Here is a 24400-nt window from a genome sequence, read left to right on the forward strand (position 1 = left end):
AAAGAAGAGAGAGGGAGAGAAACAGAAAGAGGGAGAAGGAGAGGGAGAGGGGGAGAGAGGGAGAGAGGGAGAGAGGGAGAGAGGGAAAGAGAGAGAGAGGGGAACAGTATTTCCCCAATTCTATTCCTCCATATTTGTAATTTCAGCTAATCTGAAGGAACGTGGTTGCGGCAAATCTGAATACAAAGTTAGTGAGGTCCATAAACTGAGCATAGTGTTGCATACCTTTCAGAATGGTGAGAGGCTAGTCCCAGGCATAAACAGGAGACTCTATCTAAAAACTAACTGGTGGTGTGGTAGAGTACTTAGGTAGCAAGAGTGAGGCCCTAAATTCAAACTCTAGTATGGCCAAAACAAAGATGAAATAAAGGTATTCTCAGGGCAGAGTGTAGGGCGTAGTGGTAAAGTGCTTGCTTAGCACGCACAAAACCCTGGGTTCAATTCCTCTGTACCACGTACACAGAAAAAGCCAGAAGTGGTGCTGTGGCTCAAGTAGTAGAGTGCTAACTTTCAGAAAGCTAAGGCTAGGCCCAGAGTTCAAGCCCTAGGACTGGCAAAAGGAGAAAAAAAAAAGTTAGTCTCCAATGGAGGAATTTGTTGCTGGCAGAATTCCTAAGTTAGTTTTCCAGACAAAAGAAAATGATATAAGGAAAGCTGAAATATCAAGATGGGCCTAGTAGTAGAGTACCTGCTAGCAAATAAGAGGCCTTAAATTCAAATCCCAGTACCATGGGGGGGGAGGATGCTTGAGGAGAAAAGCACATACCTATATCATAGTCTGAAAGTACTCTCTGGCCAATTTGCTTTTATCTTTTACAGGCATTATCTCTTAATAAACTGCTAACATAGCACTTAATTTTCTGAAAGCATATAAACTCAATTAGACAAGATCATTTAAATAGAACTGAAATTATAATCCTTGTAACCCTTGCTTAAATACACTTTAAGCATTATAGGGTTATTTATAGAACATACAAGAACAGGTAGTAATTAACCTGCAACAGAAATTACAATTTATTTACCATCTTCTTGAGTAGTCCTCTCCAAAATGAAGTGTTTTTCTTCCTAATAAAGAGCCATTTAAACTGAATACTGGTAACTCACACTTGTAATCCTAGCTACATGGGAGGCTGAGATATGAGGTTTGAAGCTCAGAGACAGTATCTAGGCACTAAGTTCAAATCCTAGCACCAGTCCCCCACAAAAGAGCTATCTGTTAAGAAGGGGAAATGTAGGGGGGAGGGAGAAGCACACAAATCGAAGAAGGAAGGATGAACAAATACAATCATTATACTCAACATACACTATGTAAAAGCTGAGCTACATTACTTAAGATTAGAGATAAGGGAGAAAAATGGTGAAGGATGGAAGGGTGACACTGATAAAGAATATGGAAGAGATAACACAACCTGATTTGTGGAATTGAAATCTTTGTACAACCAATTAAAAAAGAAGAAAAGCTCTCCACTCTTTTTTTCATGAATGGCCTAAATTAAACACATCAAGATTTAGAATCATTTAGAAAGAAGAATTTGCCAGAGCATCTCTTTTGGCCATACTAGAGTTTTATATTAGGGGCTTTGAGCTTGCTAGGAAAACGTTCTATCATTTGAATTCCACCTCTAGTCCAGTCATAGTTTTTTATTTATCTTCTTGTTGCAGATCTTTCTAGCCCTAGTGTTTACCTTAAAACAATGGAACATTACAAAGTACCTAAATGCTATGAATAGATTATTCCCTAAACACCAAAGAACCAGAAATGGTTGTATAAAGTCCCAGTTTCACTTCTGCTTATCAGCTGCCGCCTGCTGACATTTAATTTTGTTGTAGTTCATCAATACTTGTAAGCAAGTTACTACCTAGGCTTCCTATGGCAACCTCAACCATGTAGTAGTGGTACTTGGTTACTTTTCTGGACTTGAGTAAAGGCCCTGAAGGCAATGCGCTATGCCTCTCATATTTGCACCCACAAAGGGCCATTTTTTAATAGATAAGAGAATGGCTATCTGAAGACGGACACAACTTAATACAAACTCAGGAATCTGTCTCTAAATGAGTAAGTTCATGATATAAGCAAGAATCACTGAGACCTATTAAGGCATGTCTTCATGAACCTAACTTCTATTCTTCCAAAATGCCTTTGGGTTTCTACTGATACTTATCCCTTTAACCTCATCAAACCCCAACAAAATTATCAGGTACCTGTTCTGTAGAAAAGAGCAAATTTGAAAGATATGCTTCCAAAGACAATTTTATCTCGGCACATATATCATCATTTTTATACCTGCTACCAGGTGGTATCAAAGAAAAAAAAATCCTTTTTATTTCCCTTAGTATAAAAAAGCCCAAGCTGGGCATAGGGGGCTCAAGCCTGTAATCCTAGCTACTCAAGAGGTTGGGATCTGAGCATCTTAACCACCAGAAAACCGGAAGTGGCACTGTGGCTCAACTGGTAGAGTGGTAGCCTTGAGCTGAAGAGTTCAGGGTCAGTGCCCAGGCCCAGAGCTCAAGTACCACGATTAAAAAAAAAAAAAGTAAATTCTACACATCTAGAAAATATTAATAAATGTCTAATTACTTAAACAGTATTCTTTGGGTTGATTAAAAACTTTTACAAGGATGCCCTTCACATTTCCTTAAATCTTAACTATGGTCACTACTGTATGAATAAGAAAAATCAGTAGCCAGGCACTGGTGTCTCATGCTTGTAATGCTACTCAGAAGGCTGAGGATTGTGGTTTGAAGCCAGACAAGATAATAAAGTCAGTGAGACTCTTATCTCTAATCACAGAAAAAGCTAGAAGTGGAGCTGTGGCTCAAATGGTAGAGTGTTAGCCTTGGGCAAAAAGAAGCCCAGGGTTCAAGCCCCAGGACCAACCAGAAAAAAAAAAATCCAGGGTGTGGCTGGAGGTGTGGCTCAGTTCTCCCTGGTAGAATGCTAGCCAATGAGCAAAAGCAGTTACATGTACTGAGTTCAAATCGTCAGACCAAGAAAAAAAATCAAACACTCCTTACAGTAGGAACATCTTTAACTACAGTGGAGCCCTGAAACTTATTTGAGAAACTTAGAAAACAAATATGTAGGAGCATTATATTTTTCTGAGCTCCTTTGTATCATTCTGATTTTCTAGCTGATACCAATGAGGGAGATTGTTTAGATTTTGGTCATATATAATAAAAAATGAAGGCTAACATTATAAAAAGCTAAGATTATAATGCAACACAATAGCAAACTCCCTTTGTTATAATGGGAGTTATTACTATTGCATCAGAGCTGGCATCAGGTCCAGCTTCTGTTGCTAGGTGACCAAACTCATTTACATGGCTGTTCAGGAAATCAGTATTACAAAGCAGCCAAGTGGTAGCTAATGAAGAGAAATACCTATTATTAGCATCTTCTCCTTTACTACATTTTTTTCCCTTTCATATTTTGTATACAAAGAAGCTTAGCACAGTATTCTTTAATTGGGGAAGAATTCAAACAAGAACCAAAAGAGAATAAGTATACATTGAGTTGTCCGTTGAGAGGATTGTCTTGGGAAAAAAAAAACCCAGAACCCACTAGATCTGGAGACTGAGGTAGAGGAGTGAATAACTTCAGAAAAAAAATGATCGTGAAGCTATGACAGAGCATCCAGCCTCGTGGCCACATCACAAGCAATGCTTACAAATCAGTCCGATTTTAGGGCAGGCCGTCATCACTCACCACCAAATATTTCTCAAATGTATTTCATAAAATTACAAGTACCTGGTAGTCAGTACCTGCAATACATAGCGAAACTCAGCATTTTAAATGGCAAGTGGCAACTCTCTGAATAGTTAAACTTCCCCCATCTTTGGAGAAAAACTGGTGTGTGCATGCACCATGTTCCTGCTGCACCTCCCATTAATTAGTTTTCCCATCCAGGCATCTGGTTAATCTGGTTTAGCAAAGAAAGCCAGACTATGAAAGGATACTTAACAGAGTAGACAGACCTGAATTTTAGTTCCTGAGATGGGGAAAGACAGCTTTTCACATACAATCGACAAAGGATTATTATTTAGCACAGCTTGAAAGCAAGCTATTAATAAAATCTAAACCATGGACAGAGGAGCAAAGAAATCAAAGATGATCAAAGAAAGGCAAATCAGTACTGCAGGCCAATGTGCCTAACGTAATTCTAATGTGTGGCTGAGAAGTGAAGAAACAGGGACTGTCACAGGTGTTTGGGAGATCTGTGAATTGGTATAAACTCCTTGGGGAAAACTTTGGCAATAACCAAGCAAAGCACCTGCCCTATGATGAAATAATTGTTAGGCATATATCACACAGCAATGCTTTAGAAACTACAGCCAGGAATTACACTGAGCAGTATGGCATCATCAGCATGTGTAATGTGTTTTTAAATAGGATCTTTTTAGATGGCCCATATTCCCTCTTGTATTTCTGTTTTCAAAGCTGAGAACAAATACACACTGATTATGAACAAAGGAAAGCAATGTGCTACTAGGTTGAGCTTTTACAGTCCTGAATACGTTCCCTTCTGTCATATTACATCTTATTCCTCAGCTATTGTTCACCTATTTTCTTCTTGGGTCAATCTACTATACCCACTGACTTCTAATCTGAACAGCTTATCTGAACAAATCAGAGCAATTTAGCTGAGTGCCTATTTTACCCAGAAAGATGATACATATATGTATCGCAATCATTCTAGAGGCAGAGGGAAGAAACTCATCCATAGAGCAGGTGCACTCAGAATTATTTCTCTCAAGATACACACTTGAGAAAAGTCCCTTTAAGTCTTCAAATCTAGGATTTTAGCCATTTGCTTTTTAGCTCTGTGACCTCAGGCAAGTTATTTTAAGTTTTCCCACTTACATCCAGAGACAATAATCTACACATTTCAAGGGTCAATGGAGATTCAACTAAAGAGCATACATGAAGCTCTTTAACTGGAATCTATCCAACAGTAAATATCTAACATACAGTCACTAAATCTAAGGCAGACCCTGCTTCCAAATTTTCTGATGCTCTAATTAAAAGCATTAGAAAATACAAATAAAGACAAGTACAAAAGTGTAACAAAAATATTAACAAATTCCTTAATTTAAAAAAATCACTTAAATCAGGGCCAGGAGTTTGGCCTAATGGTAGAGTGCTTGCCTTGCATGCGCAAAGACCCAGGTTCGATTCCTCGGTACCACATACATAGAAAAAAGCTGGAAGTGGTGCTGAGGCCCAAGTGGTAGAGCTCTAGCCTTGAGAAAGTCCAAGGACAGTGCTCAGGCCCTGAGCTCAAGCCCAGGACTGGCAAAAAAAAAAAAAAAAAATCACTTAAATGTAACAGGCTAGATGGGTCTGCACTGCTTACTAGGTAAGGTTTTCTCTTCTACTCAGCCTAACCTGGATGAATGCACGGAGTAGGTAGTTCACCTTCAGGCTCAGGTGAGATGGCTCCTCCTGGTCCACTGAGACTCTCTGACCCTAAGCCAAATGTGAAAACCCAGACTTGCCTCTGGGACCTGCCCTGTAATCCAATGAATCTTTACCAACTTAGTAAAATAGCTTCATTCAATCTGTTACAGCAGCAGTAAGGAAGGAAAAAACAAAAACGCAAAAGAACCTGGGCTGAGCCTAAAGCCAATGCTGAAATAATAAGACAGAACAAAGAAAGCAGAACTTCATTCATCTTCTCTTTAGACAGAAAGCAGAACTTCATTCATCTTCTCTTTAGACAGAAAAGGGCAGAAGCAGTATTATCTCATACATGTGCTGATACTGTTTGAGCAAGCGTCTCGGAGAACTTCTAGCTATTGGAATGAATCGGGATACTTAAGTTTGTACACACAGAAGGATTTTTTGCAAAAGGAGGATAACTGAGTCTCTCCTCTTACCATGTCTGTGGGCTTTGTTTCCCACCTCAGACCAGCTTCTTCCCAGAGCTACTAATTGCACTCAGCTTGTGTATTTATTCCCAGGCCCTCTTCCTTAAAAGTTCTAAAAAAACAACCTGTTGAAGGACCTAAAGCTCCCTACCATGCAATCACACCTATGGTCACACCCCACTTGGTCAGGGTCATCTTCAAAACACGTACTGCAGCTCAAACAGGACAACAGCTGCTCCTACTCAAACCACATTATCTATTTTTCTAACCATCCATCCATTTACCTGTTTACAAGCACCAGAGTTTGAACTCAGAACCTCAAGCTTGCTTGGCTACCACTCTACCATTCAAGCCATTCCCTCAGTCCCCAAACAATATAATTTAAAAAGCATTGTTTTCCTTTCTGACATTTCATTAAATGCCTTGTAAAAGTTTAGACACTGTCTAATCCATTTTCTTAGATCACTCTGTCTTTGAGTAGAGGTAGCTTAATATATTGGATTCCTAGGGAACCCATTCCTGTTTTATTATTAATTATTATTATTACTAAATGGATTTACAAAGGGGAACTCAGGTTATACGTGCAATGATTCTTGGTCCATGTCACCCCTTCCTTCATTCTTCCCCATTATCTCCCTCCCATCTCTACCCTCAAGTTACATAGTCCATTATTTTATTTATTTACTTTTTTTGGGGGGGGGGTCAGTCACGGGCCTTGAACTCTGGGCCTGGACACTATCCCTGAGCTCTTCAGCTACCTCTGAAATCACTTCAATGTAACAGGCTGTACCCCTGAGCCACAGTGCCATTTCCTGTTTTCTAGTGGTTAACTGGAGACAAGAGTCTCAGGGTCTTTAGTGCCCAGGCTGGCTTTGAACTGCAATAAGATTACAGGCATGAGCCACCATGTGAGCCCAGTAATTATTTTTAATTTTTAATATTTTTGTGTCAGTCCTGAGGGTTGAACTCAAGAGTTTGGATGCTGTCCTTTAGCTTATTTGCTCAAGGCCCCCACTCTACCACTTGAGCCACAGCTCCTTCAGGCTTTTTGGGGTGTAGAGATAAGAGTCTCATAGACTTTCCTGCCCTGCTTGGCTTCAAACTGCAATCTTTAGATCTCAGCTTTATGAATAGGTAGGATCACAGACATATGTTAATCAGAATCTGAAACACTGGTCTACATTGAGTGATAGCTACCATCTCCCTATGCCTTACAATTCCTCATTTTCTCTTTCAGAAGGATGTCCAGGGGCCGGGAGTTTGGCCTAGTGGTTAAAGTGCTTGCCTAGCATGCACGAAGACCTGGGTTCAATTCCTCAGTACCACATACATAGAAAAAAGCTGGAAGTGGTGCTGAGGCTCAAGTGGTAGAGCTCTAACCTTGAGAAAGTCCAAGGACAGTGCTCAGGCCCTGAGCTCAAGCCCAGGACTGGCAAAAAAAAAAAAAAAAAAAAAAAAAAAGGATGTCCAGCTAATCTCCAACTGCTTTTAATCACTTACTCAGTCCTTTGCTCTAGTCTCCTGTTAAGTCAAATCCATACTCCCTAGTTGTTCTTCCATTTTTCTTTCCCCATTTGCTGCTCAGCTCTATTTCTGGGAAAGGAAGCCACCAAATCAAATCAGTCCTGAAGTCTTTAACAGGAGCCACGTGTAAGGTACTAGGTATTTTTGTACCGTTTCCCACAGAAAACAACACTACAAAAATGTTTTCTCCCTCTAAACCTTACCTTTTCTTCTAAGTCATACTGAATATCCTAACTTCACACTCCTTAAATTAAGAGCACAATAAATATTTACGATTCCATGAAACTAATTTCATGTTACCTCAAAACCTTCCCAGCTATTATACATGCACAAAAGGACTAGTCTGCAATCTTATAAAGTTCATACTCTAGGTTTTCAGCTTTTAACTACATAGGAGATTTTAAGCATTTTATTTATTTTTCCACATATACACATACCTGGAAGTCAAAATCAGTAATCATGCAAATACAGTCATTATAATCAATGCACATTATGTAAAAATCATACTATACTATGTATTTTGAAAGTAGAGACAGAAGTAGGAATAATGGGGTATAAGAATGAAGGAAGGGGGTGACATAGGTCAAGATGTATTGTACATCTTATAAATCTTACTTATGGAATTATAACCTTTTTGCATAACTACTTAATAATAACATGTAAAAGAAAAAGAAAAAATCAATTAAAAGACAAGCAAGAGTGGCTAATCCTCGCTTTTCAGGAGACTGACATCTTAAGATCTAAGTTCAAAATCAAGGGCAAGGAAATCCAATTAACAATCCAGCCATAACTGGAGACATAAAATGGTAGAGTAATGGGGTAGAGTGCCAAATATGAGCAAAAGAGCTGAGCCAGAACTCAAAGCCCTGAGTTCAAGACCTAGTACTGACACATAGACACAAAGAAAAAAAAGGAAGATCAACATGAAAAAAAGTGAAGTGAGCAAACAAAACACCAAATAAAATGCCCTAACATGCCATAATTCTAAATCTTCTAAAGGTGTGCGAGAAAACTAAAAATAGTCCAATACATTGTTTTTATAAAAATATCAAAATCAAGAAAAATGAACCCCAACCCAAAAACAAACTTAACACACTTGTCAAAGAATCTAGAGATGAATCACTTTTTTTTTCTTTTTTTCTTTTTTAACCATTATTGGGGCTTAAAGCAGGGTCTTGTGCTCTTGCTCAGTTTTTTCTGCTCATGCCTGGTACTTACCATTTGAACCACAACTCCCCTTTCCAATTTAATGAAAGTAATGGACCTGTCTGCGTAAGCTGGCTTCAAATCTCAGTTCTTGGATTTCAGCCTCTCAAGTAATTAAAATTATAGGAGTGAACCATTGGCATCTGGCATGAACAAATGTTCATTTATTTATATTTAAAATAAGATGAATTTGACCACCAGTGACCCACACCTGTAATCCTAACTAGTCAAGAAACCTGGAGGATAGTAGCTGAGAAGACACAGGCAAGAGGATTTCCAGTTGAAGACCAGGCTGGCTAGGTAGCAAGCTCCGGGCCAATCTGGGCCATTGGGTCCTCAAAAACACTAAAGCAGAAAAATCATCAACAACTTTTTGTGTTTACAATAATTAATGAAAATGTCTTAGCTGGGCTGGGAGTTTGGCCTAGTGGTAGAGTGCGCGAGGACCTGGGTTCGATTCCTCAGTACCACCTACATAGAAAAAAGCCAGAAGTGGTGCTGTGGCTCAAGTGGTAGAGCACCAGCCTTGAGGAAGCCCATGGTCTGTGCTCAGGACCCGAGTTCAAGGCCCAGGACTGGACAAAAAAAAAAAAAGAAGAAGAAAGAACATGTCTTAGCTCACAGTACAAACTCCTACCTAAAATTTTACAGAGTAACTAAAACTTTAATACACAAGTCATAAAACATTAAGGAAAAAAATTACCATTTAGTAGGTCAGATTTCTACTGAAGTTTCTCACTCAAAATCACCTGCTCATGGTCAGCCTGTCCTAAAGCACACTGGAATATGCCCTACAAATAACATGGGCTTCATGAATAAGATAATCTCAGTAAACACGTGATCTCAACTTCCCCAAACAGAATTTTTGCCTTCAGAATTAGGATAAAAATAACGATCCTACTGTCAAGGGTCTTCTGAGAAAGGAAGGCATGCAATGTAAGCACAAATATGACTTACAGACTGCAATTTCCTGGGTTTTATATACAGGCACTTCAAGTGTGATGACTCATCAACTGGCCCTCATTCACCTTCCTTTGCCCTTTAGGAGGCAGGACCACAACTCCCCTTTTTCTGCAGAAATTATATACTCAGCTCTTCCTGGTCATTTTTACTTTAGCTCTATTACAATTTGTGTATTTTTAAAAAATGAGCACCACAAGAGAGCCACTGGCTTTTCTGACTGTCATACTGAAAAGGTGGGAGCATGTAGCCATAAATGGCAATGCTAGGCTGCCAGACAGCATGCCAGTTTGTCAATCAAGTTTGTTTATTTGTTGTGGTACCTAACAAGCCTGGAGCCATGGTGGCTTCTGCTTTACCCTGTTTCCTCACCACTGATTCATAAATACACTAGCTTACACAAATTGCTCATGCCCAAATTAAGAGGGAGAACTTAAAAGTCAACGAATGGACTCTGGCATAACAGCCTACACAGAATCCTTCAAGTAAGCAAGAAGCCTATTCACAAGTTTTAAGTTCTGGTAGAAAACTGAGTCCCCTTATTATCAGCAAGGAGATACAAATATCTGGGATTCTCTTCTACCTTAGTAGTGTTAGTTCTTCTTACTGGCTCTGCTGTTGAGCCAAGAGAATTACCAGGATGCCTTGGTCACTGTGAACCACTAAAATCTGAAGCTTCTTCAACATCACCAATTGTTATTTGTCTGAGAGAAATTAGGGACAAGGGATTTAGGACAATCTCAGGGGCCCCCGCAGTCCTTAACTAATATACATTAATCATCATATCAGGTACCAACCAAAAACTTCAATGCCATAGCCCCAAATAGGTCTGACGGCAAACCTACTTCCAAAGCTGTATTTGCTCCCTTAAAATTGCCAAGCAGGTTTCATAACCTCAAACATATGTCAGAGAATATTTTATTGCTAGTGACTACCACTACTGATTCAATAACAGAGCTGGAACCCTGCTTGCTACCAACACCATTCTGTCACCTGACAGCTCTGTGAAAGGCCACTAAAACTTCTGTAGGGGACCAAACAGGTCTCAATTCTTTACACTAGGAGTTCTGTCTTACCACATCAGACAACAACATCTCTTCAAAAGCAGTTCCGTCTTACACAGCCTCAAACCGAGCCTTTCAGTACCATTACCCTACAGACTAATTCCTAACTCATGGGTATGAATGAGTTAAATGGATCCTCTCTCTACACTCAGGAGTCTGTGTTACTGTTACAGCCATCATTATTGTGCATAGAGACTAAGCAAGTTACAGGCATGTTATATAGGACATGTTTGCTACAAAGAACTCTATCCTCAAATACCTCCTAGCCTCCCAGACATTTTAAATGTAAACAGAAATGCATATGGCCAGTTAAAAAATTTCCCCAACGGCTGAAGTAGTAAGGCATATCTGATAGTAACCTTGGACTACTCCTCTTAGACTCCTAATTGGACTATGGACTCCAGTGCTAAAAATAGTAACTGCTGTGAGTCAACCACTAAGCCAAAGATTGTTTATTCAAGAAATGTCACAAGAAAAAAAAATTACTCAAGTAATAAACCAGGGTTGTTGGTTAGCAACCCATTTTCTCACTCATCCAGAAGCAAAATTTAGCTGAAGAAAAAGACCACCGGCAAGAGCCAATAAGGCAGTGCAGATGGGTGCAAGGGTCTTATTCCAGTCACCCCATAACACAGAGACAGAGCTTCAGCAGGGAATTACTCAGGAAATGGAGAAACCTACTCCTATCAACAAACTCCCACTTACTGGATTCAAATTTCTCAGGAACTTTACTCATCAGGGCCCTACTCATGCAAACAAATGGATAAACAACAAAGCTATAAAAGGGGTTCTGGTTTTATTTCTCAAATAATAGCAACTGGAACTTTAATGAGAATGACACAGTTGAATCAGATCTGCAAATGTTACCAGGTGCAAAACTGAAAGGAATACAATACCTGGGGAGCATTAAGGTTATCAAAGTCCAGTCTGAAGGAGGGTGCTAAAGCCCTTCCTTCAATTTCTTACCTTATCAATGGCTTTTCCAACCCGAGACACACTGCTGTGGATGTCTTTGTGGTCTGAGGCCAATTTCTGAACAGTATCCTTTATTCTTTTACAGCACTGAGTCAAAACAAGTGAAAGTGTCCCTGATAATTCAGCATCTTGGCCTATTTAAAAAAAAAAGGGGGGGGGTGGTTATTGACTAAAGCATACCCAAAGATGGCAAGTGTCAAACAGACCCTTTGAAATAAGGAGAGAAGGGAAAAAAAATCAGTATTGCTTTGAAGCACCTGGTTACTATCATACATTATTTTTCTAGAGAATACGGTTAGCATTTTCCCCACCTCAGGGCCTCAGCCCCTCCCACTACATTTCGCAGGGCAGTTTGTAACCCCACCTGCACCACTGAATGAATGATATGAGTACAGAAGAAGTGAAGGAGAGTGATGTAGCTCCCTGAAGGGAGAGGAAAGATAGAGAACAATACCTTATTTACAACTTAGTATGGTAAGGCAAAATATGAAACATCAGGGCTCAGAAGGATTACAAATTTAAGGTTAGCAGCCTGGGATACCGAATATGGTTGTTTTCAGAAGGAAGAGGGGGAGCTGTAGATTTGAACAGAGAAGGAATAGGTCTATTTCTTTTTTTGGGGGGGGTGTCATGGGGCTTGAACTCTGCCTGGGTGCTGCCCCTGAGTTCTTCAGCTCAAGGCTACCACCCTACCCCGGAGCCAAGCCCCATTTCCCATTTTCTACAGGTTAATTGGAGATAAGAGTCTCAGATCCTTTTGTGCCTGTGCTGGCTTTGACCCTCGATCCCCAGATGTCACCCTCCTGAGTAGCTAGGATTACAGGCGTGAGCCACTGCACCCAGCTTTAAGTCTATTTCTTAAGTATACCTAGACTATGTGAACAAGCCAATGTGTCTAGAGATTTCTGGCAAAGGAGAACTGCCAGGAGAAGAGGTCCAAGAGGCAATGAGACTCTAGTTTCACAGGGTCTTGCTGGCTTTGTAAAGGCTTTTGCTTTTATTTTGAGTGAAAGGGAGCCCAGTGCAAAGATTTGAGCAGACAAAGTACATAGGCTGACTTAAGGTTTGAATATGGTCACTCACACTGAGGACAGAACTGCAAAAACAGAGGTGAGATGGTGAGTCAGGAGGCCATGACAGCAACCCAGATGAGAGCCGCTTAGCCTACGATTTCCTGCCTGACTATGAGGAAAGGAAGAACACAGCTGTCTCTAAGATTTACAATCTGAGTCAACGATAAGGATGAATTTTCCCCCAATTAAGGTGAAAAAAGAAGCCCAGTATGATGGGACACACCTGTAATACCAGATGCTCAGAAGAGGCAGAAAGATTATAAATTTGAGCCCAGCCTGAGCAAAGATGAATAGACTCAATTTCAAAAATAAAATAAAACAGAAGAGCCAAAAATACAGCTTAGTGGAACAGCATATGCCTTACATGTGCAAGATCCTGAGTTCAATTTCTGGTACTGCAAGGAAATAAAGAAGATGAAGTAGCTTAGAAGCTGAGCAGATCTGGGTGGCTGGGAAGAGACAAAGCTCTCAGTCAGTTTGGGGCTTGTTACATTTGTACTGCTGTAGAACGTGCAGCACATGCAAGTCTGTGGGATACACAAATGTAGAAAGTATGAGCAACGGGTTGGAGATCCGAAATCTGTGAATCACTCACATAAAGCCGAGACTACATGAACTCACCAGGGGACACAGAGAAGTGGAGCTAGGGAAGGAGCTACAGATGCAGAGGTTGAGGAGAATAAAAGGAGAACAGGGTTTGGGAAACAAATGAAGAAAACAGCATTAAGGAGGGGAAACACTAAACATACTGCTGAATCAAGGAAGATGTGAACGGAGATTTGGCCACCGGATTTACAACATGGAAATCATCAGTGATCATGAGAACAACCATTTCTCTAAATTCCAAAGAAAAAAATGAGGGCTGAAAGGACCCAGTAAGTCAGTGTCTTGGGTCTACAATAACCACTGTGAAAAGTAAGGGAAGGGAAGAGGGGAGGGGAGCGGGGGGACACCAGCAAATCCAATATGGGTGGTCAAACTAGAAAATGCACAAATCACTAAGCACAATCACACAAAGCTTAAATCAGATTCCTCAATGTTTAACATTATTTAAATGAAGGTGGTATTTTAAAAAAACTCACATTGGTTTCTTGAAAGGTATTCCATATATTATATACATCTTTTAGAACCCCCAACACAGCAATTAATAAATAATCAGAATAAATCAAACCTCCGGTACCTTACTTCATCTATGAATCTCTTTGTCCACACTGACCACTGCTTCTGAAAACATAGTAATTTTTGCTCTCTCCCCCCATTCTTCTAGCACTTAATTATACACCACTTAATTTCATGTATATATGCCATCATCAGTCTCAACCAAACGTCAAGTCCCGAAGGGGAGGCAAGAGCCTACAAAATGCACACTTCACAACTTCATATGGATAATGTCTACAAATGTGCACCATACTGGAGAATTTAGACGTATGGCAAATAAAGCAAGGGCAAAGAACAGTTCAAAAAGTCATATTCAAGCTGGGTACTGGTGGCTGTAAGTAATCCTAACTTACTTTGGAGTACAGTTCAAAGCCAGCTCAAAGCAAGAAAATCTATGGCACTCTTATCTCCAATAAACCACTGAAAAGTTCAAAGTACCACTGTGGCTCAAATGTTAGAGCACCAGACTTGAGCAAAAAAGCACTAAGGCCCTAAATTCAAGACCCAGTACCAGCACATGTGTATGTACATGCACATATACACTAACACTCACACACACACACACACACACACACACACACACACACACACACACACAAAAGCCATATCAACAAATGGCGCCAGGACAAAATAGTCACAAGGAAAAGAATCACATCACATACAAAAAGTAAGCCAAAATGGAATAAAGACCTAAATATAAAAGCCCAAACTACCAACATTAGTTAAAAAAACAGATGCATTATTGATCCTAAATTTCTTATATATAACACCAAAAGCACGAGCAGCCAAATAATTAAAATGGACTAGCCCTAACACAAGGTCGTGATTTCAAACTCCCTCACTTCCCCCATTTCCCCTACACATGCAGAAATAAAAACTACAATGAGGCATTATTTCAGACCCACAAACATGGCTATAATAAAAACACGGTATTACCAAGATTTTAAAGAAATTAAAACAAAAAATAATGTGGATTTCCCCAGCAAGTTAAGAGTTACCATATGACCCAGAAATTCTACTTCTATGTATATAGACAAGAAAACTAAAAACACACAATGCCTATATACAATTGATTAGCATTATTCATAAAAGACAAATAAAACAAAACAAATACTGATAAGCAGGAAAACAGAATGTGGTATAAACAAGATAGATTACCTAGTTATAAAAAAAATGAAGCCCTGGCCAGGAGTGTAGCCTAGTAGTAGAGTGCTCATCTAGCATGCATGAAGCCCTGGGTTCGATTCTTCAGTACAGTGCAGAAAAAGCTGAAAGTGGCGCTGTGGCTCAGGTAGCAGGGTACTAGCTGTGGGCCAAAAATGCCCAAGGACAGTGCCAAGGCCCTGAGATCAAACCCCAGGACTGGCAAAAAAAAAAAAAAAAATGAAGTTCTAAGACAACATAGAAAAGTCTTGAGAACTTTACATTAACTGCAAGTAACCCAGAAATAAAAAAGCTACATACTGTATGATTCTATTTATATGAAATGTCTAGAATAGGCAAACCCATTGAGCCATAAGTTATTAATGCCTGGCAGAAACTGGGGATGGGGAGAGAGATGGAATTGAGAATGAGTTACAGTTCATAAATATATATTGAGTTCTATTTGGAAGTGAAAAAATGTTCTGGAATTAGGTCATGGGTATGGGTACACAATTCTGTGAGTATAGTAAGAAATCACTGGATTATACATTCTAAAAATATGAATTGCTTATATGCAAATTATATCTCAATAAAAAGAAAAACTTTCAGAGAAAGAAAGGAGTAAGTTCTATGTGCCCAGATACATGTGTTTCTTCTACAAAGGGTTAAAGAACAAAAAAGCAGGCAAAAAAGCAGGATCCATGCATCAACCTAGAAACCAACTGACATTTTCAATGAGCAACTTAGATAGCCAAAATGTAGTGTTGCCATCACCTCCATCTATAATCTCTGTTTTCAACTTCTATAACGTTATTAGCACTGAGAGTTCCCCATTCTCTCCAAGGAAGAAGTTTCTGCAAGAGACAGGCATGCATTTCTCCCTATACATGGCAGGACATACCACAGCACACAGCTCAGGTGTGTAAGAAGCTATGCCATTAGGTTTGTATAGGTACACTGCAGTGTTTATGTAACAAGAAATATGTCAAAGGCACATTTCTCAGAATGTATCCTGTTGTTCAGCAGTGCATGACTGTACTGGAAAGCACAAGAGAGAAGCATAATGGAATAACCTGAAAGAGAACCCTGGGAAAGCCTCTTCAGAGAAAAGCATTTCACTAATGCATTTTCAAATGGATTCAGTGGAAAGCAGCCAAAGGTAAACACAGGTTTGAGAACCCACTAAAATGACCAGAATGACATGACACCCAACTTCTAGGTCCTAATGGGAAAGTTTTCATCTTCTTTTGACCTCTCCATAAAACACAACCTACTTCTAAGAGAGGCTTTCTGGGAAAGAAATTTAATTAGATTCACTTCCTAGATGCAAAGCAGGGGAATGACTTAACAGATGTCTTTGCCATAAAGATTCAGGCCACAGGAGTGGCCACTTTGTCACATAGGATGAAGTTCAGTGGCCACTGTGTCATTTTCCATCCTGGACGGTGGTCCTATATGCATGCATCATATGGCCATCATCACCAGCAGAGCAGACACATTATACAGTCACTTTCATTATGACTCAATTAATCAAGTATAAAAATAACGAGTTAGCATGCTAAATCCAAACAAAAAACCAACTTATGTGACCTGTACAAGTTACAAATATCTGCCTTCCAATATGATAGAGGTAAAAGTCACAGACTCCTACCTGGGCTGGCTTTGAACCACAACCCTCAGATCTCAGCCTCCTGAGCAACTAGGATTACAGGCATGAACCACCGACGCCTAGTTTACAGTCATTTTAAATAGCTAGTTTTACTCCCACAAAGCTGTTCAAAGATAAGGAACCGACTCTATAGGACTCAGCATGATAAGTGGTACATGCTAGGCACTCAATAAGTTTTGTTCTAGGGTTTAGACTAATCTCAAAAATCACAACCTTTGGGCTGGAAGTGTGGCCTAGAGTGCTTGTCTAGCATGCATGAAGCCCTGGGTTCAAATCCTCAGTACCACATACACAGAAAAGTCAGAAGTGGTGCTGTGACTCAAATGGTAGAGCACTAGCTTTGAGAAAGCTCAAGGACAGTGCCCAAAGCCCAGAGTTCAAGCAAGGGGGGGGGGGGGGATCATACTCTTCCTGCCTACACTTTCTAGGATTACAGGCATTATATGCTGGGATTATAGGTACGTGCCACCATTCATTCACTAGCAAATATAATTTGTTAACTCTATGAATGAAAGTAAGTATAAAAATAAATTATAAATATAAACATAACAAATTACATATTACATAGCCTTCATTTCAAGGTCAGAACTGGAGACTGATACTACCAATACCCTTGAAAACTTCCAACCATAAGGAGTTGGGGATGTGGCTCAAATGTAGAACCTCTGCCTAGCAAGTTCTGCAAATAAATAAATAAACAAACCCAGCCAGCCAGCCATTTCACACACAGCAGTCTGCAGATCCCACATTCTCCCAAAAAATGTTTCCTATCATCTAATAGCACTACTGTCCCCATTTGCAATGAAATTGGCAATATCTTAGTAAAAACCCCAAGGTATCTTTGTGGGCACGTGTGCACACACACTCACACACGCGTGCGCGTGCACACACACACACAGAGGTGTACACACATGGTCTCCTAGAATAATCAAGTTAGTTCGGCAATGTTACAAAACACAAGATAGACATACATAAAACAATCAAATTTTCAAATAGAAACCATTGAAACTTGAAAAGAACTATTTTACACTGTAAGAAGTTAACAACTGTTGGCCCACTAAGACTTTAGGTTTAAGAGTTAACTCTGCACCTAGCAGCTACTCAACAGATCTTTTTTTTCTAGATGGTGTATACACTAAAAACAAACCAAACTTTGGGATACATTAACAGCTGACAAATCTGCAAAGTAAATGCAAGCACGGCATTCAATCTCTGACCTTTCAGAACAAAGCAATAGATTCACAAATGGGTATTCTGATTTAGTTATTAAAGATCACTGCATCAGATCACAACCACTCGTGGGTCTCAAAACCAAGCATGAAAAAGAAAAGAAACAAGAAATTGTGTACTTAAGAGCTAAACTACATGGTAGAGACTACTAGTGCTTCTGACCAATCACTGCCATAAGGAAGGAAAGATTTTAAGTCCATGAGAAAAGAACTGCAGAGAGAAAAACAGTTATGTAGGCATACTTACAGATAAGTAGGCACATGTTTTAAAAATAGTCCCCCACTTTCAGAAAGCCTACTCAACTGCTTCAAAAGTCAAACCCAAAGACAAGCCTCTATTTTATCAGATCTAGACATATACTTAACTTGTTTCTGGCCTCCAGGGAAACCTCATTCCCAACTCCAATTCAACCACTGCTGGGCAAAATGTCTCCAAGACAGCAGGCCTGACTCCTCTCTATTTGTCCCCATCCTATCCCAATCAGGTTCCTATCTCCCCAGTCCACTACTGGCCCTGGTATCCTGTTTCCAATCTAATATTAATGCTTTCATCCCATTTCCCGTGTCATTCCTCTATATCTTTTGTCATCCTCCTCCTCTCCTAATACTCCCCTGTGTCTTCCTATTATCTACCTTCGAACTCTATTAAACTTCTCCCAAAGGCTGGGGGGGGGGGTAGCTTAATGGAAGACAATGTCTGGCATGCTCAGTCATGAGTCAATACTTAGTAACCCCCCCCCCCCCCAGGAAAAAAAGCTTCCTAGAAATAGGAAGTGTCTCTCCTGTCCCAAGACTTTCCCTTCTGGTTTGTACCACTCACTCACTATTGGACCTATATTTGTGTTTGTTAAAAGGTCATACCTTATTAGATTCAAATTGGGCCCTAATTAGATATGAAATTCTTAAGTGTCATTTATAACTTCAAGACTTAAACCTATTCCCCCACACAATTAGCTATTAGTAATCACTAACTAGCAGCCTGAATTTTAAGTGAAATAATACTCCCCACTACAGCTTTCAAACGTCTCCTTCTTTACTATTATTTTTTATTTCTGGTTATACATTGTGCTGAGGCCTCAGGTTTGTCTCTTTCAGAGGCTTACCTGGTTTTTCCAACTACCTTAAGTTCCTTGAGGACCCTGTTTCTTAATCCTTCCAATATTCTTTACAATGTAGAGCAGACCACTGTACATAGGATAATATTCATCACAAATCAGTAATAAAGACACCTAATTACTAACTAAACTTCCCTAAGTGCCACTACACAGACCTTATAAATAATAAAGACGCTTTGTTTTAAAGATTTCAAAGACCGTTTGCACCTGTTAGGGATTTCACTCCCGTAACTCATTTACATGGGTTACCTATCAGTTTACTGAAGGAAAAACAGTCTGTAAAACCTGTCAACTGGCAGATGAAGGACTCAAGCCCTTAATCAACTCAGGACCACTTACTGGATACCTAAACCTGTGGTCTCTCAAGTCCATATAAACTGGCAAAGTATCTGCATATAACCTACATCACACTCATTCTCTCCTACACATTAACTCCTCTCTAGATAATTTCTAATACCCAATACACTGTAAATGTAATAATTAGCATGTCCAGTGAAGATGTAATTTTTTTTTGCCAGTCCTGGGCCTTGAACTCAGAGCCTGAGCACTGTCCTTGGGCTTTCTCAAGGCCAGAGTTCTACCAACTTCAGCCACAGCACCACTCCTGGCTTTTTTTAAATTTTATTTTTGTTTATGTGGTACCAAGGAATTGTACCCAGGGCCTCATACATGCTGGGCAAGCACTCTACAACTAAGCCACATTCTCAGTCCTAAATGTAATTTTTTTTCCCTCAGAAATATTTTCAATCCACCATTGGATAGAGCCACAGACAATGACACAGATCCATAAATACAGAGGAACTCATTTATACAGAGGACCAACTATTCACTATCCCACAAGTGGAGGCACATCTTCTCAAATAGCTTCCAAGTTCCTGGAAGTCCAGGGTATAATGTTTCTTCTAAAAGAAATCTCTTTCCAAAGTTTTCATGTATCAATAGCTCAATGATACTAAGCATATATGCATTACATAAATATAGAAAACTCAGAGGAATACATAGCCTAACCATGCTCAAAAAATAATAATAATAAAGGTTTATTGAGCATTAAAAAAAGCTCAAGGACAGCACCTATGTCCTGAGTTCAAGCCTCAGGACCAGCACACACACACACACACACACACACACACACACACACACACACATACAGAAAGAAAGAAAACGAGAAGAGGGGAGGGAGAAGCTACTTACAGACAGAAAACAACTTTATTATGTCAAGCATTAAAGCCATTTCAAATAAAACTCCAAAGTAACACAAATCAAGACACCATTTGCTAGTGTATAGATTAAATTGTATTAACTATGAATTCTACAAACATCCACTGCAAATGCAAGGCAAAAGCTGAGAAACCAAGATTAGATCACTCATGAACATTACTCAGGGCACACTGTTACTCATGCAACTTGTAGCTGTTCCATTATAATAGACATGCTACTTCTGTCAGGGGGAAAGTTCCTCTTACCCCAAGAATGATGGACCACATAGTCCTGTATCCAACACAGGCTGGACAAAGTGGCCACCTAGCCAGAGGACTCCATAACTTGGGGTCTAGTTACTGATTCAGTGGGAGGCAAAAGACCCAAATAAGACAATAAAGATGCCTAGGAAACTGGTGGGAATGCAGGTAAAACACTATGTTTGTATTCACTGGAGAAAATTCACCTGAGAGGAAAACCAACCAAAAAGTACGATGACAAAGCAAGACAAGCCAAGTCTTGAAATCCTTTGTGCCTTTGGTGCCAGCCTGACCTAATGTCCACCTATTTAGTTCTATATCAACAAATCCCATTTTAATTACAACTATTATGTCACCTGAAATACTAAATGATACAATACTCTACACAAATAATGTATAATTTAGAAAAAAGAATTACCTCCCAAATGAGTCTAAAATGGCTGGCTAGCACAAGTTAAATCTATTTCTAAACCCAACTAGGAACACAATGACTTATTCTAATCACCACCTAAAATAGACCAAGTTGCTTGGCAGCCCATATATCCTTTCAGAGTATCTGAGCTATGGCTATGGCCATTCAACCAAACTTTAATTTCTAAACTACTTAATACTTTCCAGGTTGGTCAGCATACATAACAAACTGCATTTATTTTCCTAAAACTTAGTCATTTTTAAAACCCATATCTTATTAGTAGTAAACATATATTTGGTTAACAAATGAGAAAGGACCAGGCTAGCTGGTCTACTCTAAGCACACCAGGAATAAGGTTGATCTTATGTCTAGCAAATCCTAAATCTTTTACTTGCACTCAACAAAATATATTCAACAGTGGTACGCCCTGGAGAACATAGATACACAAATACAAGTCCTTTGCAACATGTGTGATACACACAATTCAAATTCTATAGTAGACGCCTGTGCCTAAACACCAGACCCTCAACCTCTGGCTTCTGTCAACTGCTGCACTATGTACACTACACAAATGAGTTTCAAACATGACCTCCGTAACTTAATTTTTATTTCATGCTTACTTGCCTATTTATCTTCTCTTGTATTGCTCTTAAACTTTTAAAAAGAGCTCTGACAACAGGGGGGAGGGGGAGGGGGGAGGGAACAGGAGGGAGGGAGGGAAAGAAATAAAGAAGAGGGAGGGAGGGATGAGATTTTTACTATTAGAAGCAGCACTGCACATGCACACAAAAAAGTTTTACCTGCTAGTATATGTATTCATCACTCCCCCAGATGGTAGTGTCTTTAAACAACTTGCAAAGTGAGATAGTACTAAGACTAAATCATGATACATGGAACAAAACTGCCAATGCCTTTTTTTTTTCCCTCAGTCATGGGGCTTGAACTTAGGGCCTGGGCACTGTCCTTGGACACTTTTTTTGCTCAAGGCTAGCACTCTAACACTTGAGGCCACAGCTCCATTTCTGGCTTTTTCTGAGTATGTGGTACAGAGGAATTGAACTCTACCACTAGGCTATGCTCCCAGCCCTGCCAATGCTTTTTTTAAGTGAACAAGTGATCATTTTCTCCATTCATTCATTCATTCATTTACCAGTGCTAAAGATAGAACCCAGGGCCTCCCACATGGTAGGGAAGCATTCTACCACTATGTTACATTCTCCAGCTCTATTTTTCTACCTAAAATAATCTAAGTCCCTTGGGAACCCATCTATTCTTTATCTGAACAATAGTTACACCCATCCACACAACTTTTATTTATGGCCTACTTACATGCTACTTCCCACACTAGATATTAAATGTAGATAACAAACTGTATTCACTTGAAAACTTAGTCTGGGAGATGAACAACTAAGTGGTCCAGAAACAAGAGTGAGGGATGACTTTGTGCCAGAATACTTTTTATGGTCTAGTGTGGGGCTTAAACTCAGGTCCTGGGCATGGTCCTGAGCTCTTTTGCTCAAGGCTACCACTTTGAGCTACAGAGCCACTTCTGGTTTTGTGGTGGTTAATTGGAGACAAGAGTCTCCTGGATCGTGGGACTTGAACGTGGCCTGAGCACTGTCCTTGAGCTCTTCAGCTCAAGGCTACTGCCCTACCCCCTAGGCCTGGGCATTGTCACTGAGCTCTTCAGCTACCCTTTTCTAGGGGTTAATTGGAGGTAAGAGTCTCAGGTCCTTTTGTGCCGGGCTGACTTTGAACATTGATCCTCAGATCTTAGCCTCCAGAGGAGCTAGGATTATAGGCGTGAGCCACCGCGCCCACCAGGTATCCTTTTTTACTGTTTGAACTGAAAACAGTCAAATGTGTTATTTACACAAAATAAAAATCTAAATGGAAAAAATTCTCTGAGAGTCACTTCTGCAATGCACATGAACTTTAGAATTTTAAAGGGCTGGGATGGGCTGTGCAGCTCAGGGAAGATGGCTTGCCTCCCAAGTACAAGGCCCTGGGTTCCAATTCCAGAGCAACACACACACACACACACACACTTTCCCAACTACATTTTAAATATGCTGTCACACTATCAGCTAGTTATCTTAGCCTAATCTTTGACCAAATGTAAACTATCAATGATCAAGATTTGTGGTTCTTTTCTGTTCTCTTATCATAGAAGTGATCACCAGAAACAGTATTTTCCAATACGGAAATGAATGTCAAATGGGATATAATCACAAGATAAACCAACAAAGCCAAAGTGTAGTTCCCATACCACTGATATTTTAGTTAGTACAAAAACTAGTATTTCAGTAGCTACTAAATTACTTTTTGTTTTGGTTTTCAGGAGATGGAACCAGGGCCTTGTACATGCCAGCCAAATGACTACCACTGAGTTACTCCCCTAGCCCCTAAAATATATTCAGCAGATAATTTATTATATTTAACATTATCAGACTTCATAAATAAAAGTGTCTACAATGAGGGAAGGGGGGAAAACCAAGACGGGTGGGGGGTGTGGGGGGGAGGGAAACGGGTACCAAGACATGTGAAAGGGTATCAATGTATGTGAATTAATGCATCTTCTATCTGGCAAATATCATGTAACCCTTTTACTAATTACAATAAAAAAAAAAGAAATTAAAAAAAGTGTCTACAATGAAGATAAACCTGCTTAAGAAAAATCATGCATCCATCTCACATGTATGAGTGAATTTTGAGAAGCACTACTACATTATCCACATTAAAACAAGGGCATGTAGGTTACACCACGGCCAACCTGCACCACCACACTGAATCTTACACTAGACCAAATTTCACACATACAGGGAAGCTCCCGTTGAAAACTGGCACAACTAAATGACAGGAGTGCTTTCCTCTTCCCTCAACTGGGAAAAGAGGAGGACCTCCAATGCAGGCAAAATAATCAATCTCCTTTCTCTGAGCCTCACAGAGGACTCTGAACCACTTCCCAATCCTATATCCATTTCCTACCTAAGGCATTTCCAACAGCACCAAGGAAAGCCTAAGGTCTATCTGTAGGAAGAATCAATCTGGCCTCAGCAGAACTCTTCTAACCTCTCCTTAGTCCTCTACTGCCCCTCCCTATTTCTGTACTTTGTGCAAGGCTCAGTCTTACAGTCCAATGTTCTTCATTTACACCCCCTTAAAAAAAAAAAGTTGACTCGTCAGGCAAGGTGATGCACATCCATAATTCTAGCAATGAGGAAGATTTCAAGTTCAAGGCCAGGCTACTGGCTTTTTGTGTTTTTGTGAGTTAAGTGGCAGAGCATAAACCAATTCATTAGGCTTGAATGACTATCCTATGCCAACCACAATTCCCTGAAGTACAAGACTTACAAAATTTTCATTTCTAAAAGACATTATGCAGAGAAACTAGGCTACACAGAGATCCTCAGGGTAATGTTCACAACTTACAAGGACTTAGTAACTAAAGATCATTTAAGTAAGGCCAACTGTACTAAAAAATACAGTGATCTGGGCCTGGAGTGTGGCTTAGTGACAGAGCACTTACCTAACATGCACAAAACCC

General features: G+C 39.8%; 1 protein-coding gene across 4 annotated transcripts in view; it reads right to left on the reverse strand.

The window, feature by feature from the left end:
• The window catches only part of Rmnd5a (required for meiotic nuclear division 5 homolog A), a 54159-nt gene that overhangs the window by 25860 nt on the left and 3899 nt on the right, over positions 1 to 24400 (reverse strand). For all 4 annotated transcript variants that reach the window (XM_090336535.1, XM_090336534.1, XM_090336533.1 and 1 more), the window contains exon 2: positions 11589 to 11731. In XM_090336535.1, the coding sequence (XP_090192661.1) occupies positions 11589 to 11731 (143 nt within the window). The remainder of the gene's footprint in view (positions 1 to 11588; positions 11732 to 24400) is intronic.

This window comes from Megascapheus bottae, chromosome 7 (assembly GCF_031878675.1).
Source record: "Megascapheus bottae isolate mThoBot1 chromosome 7, mThoBot2.hap1, whole genome shotgun sequence".
In the NCBI taxonomy this organism is placed as follows: domain Eukaryota; kingdom Metazoa; phylum Chordata; class Mammalia; order Rodentia; family Geomyidae; genus Megascapheus; species Megascapheus bottae.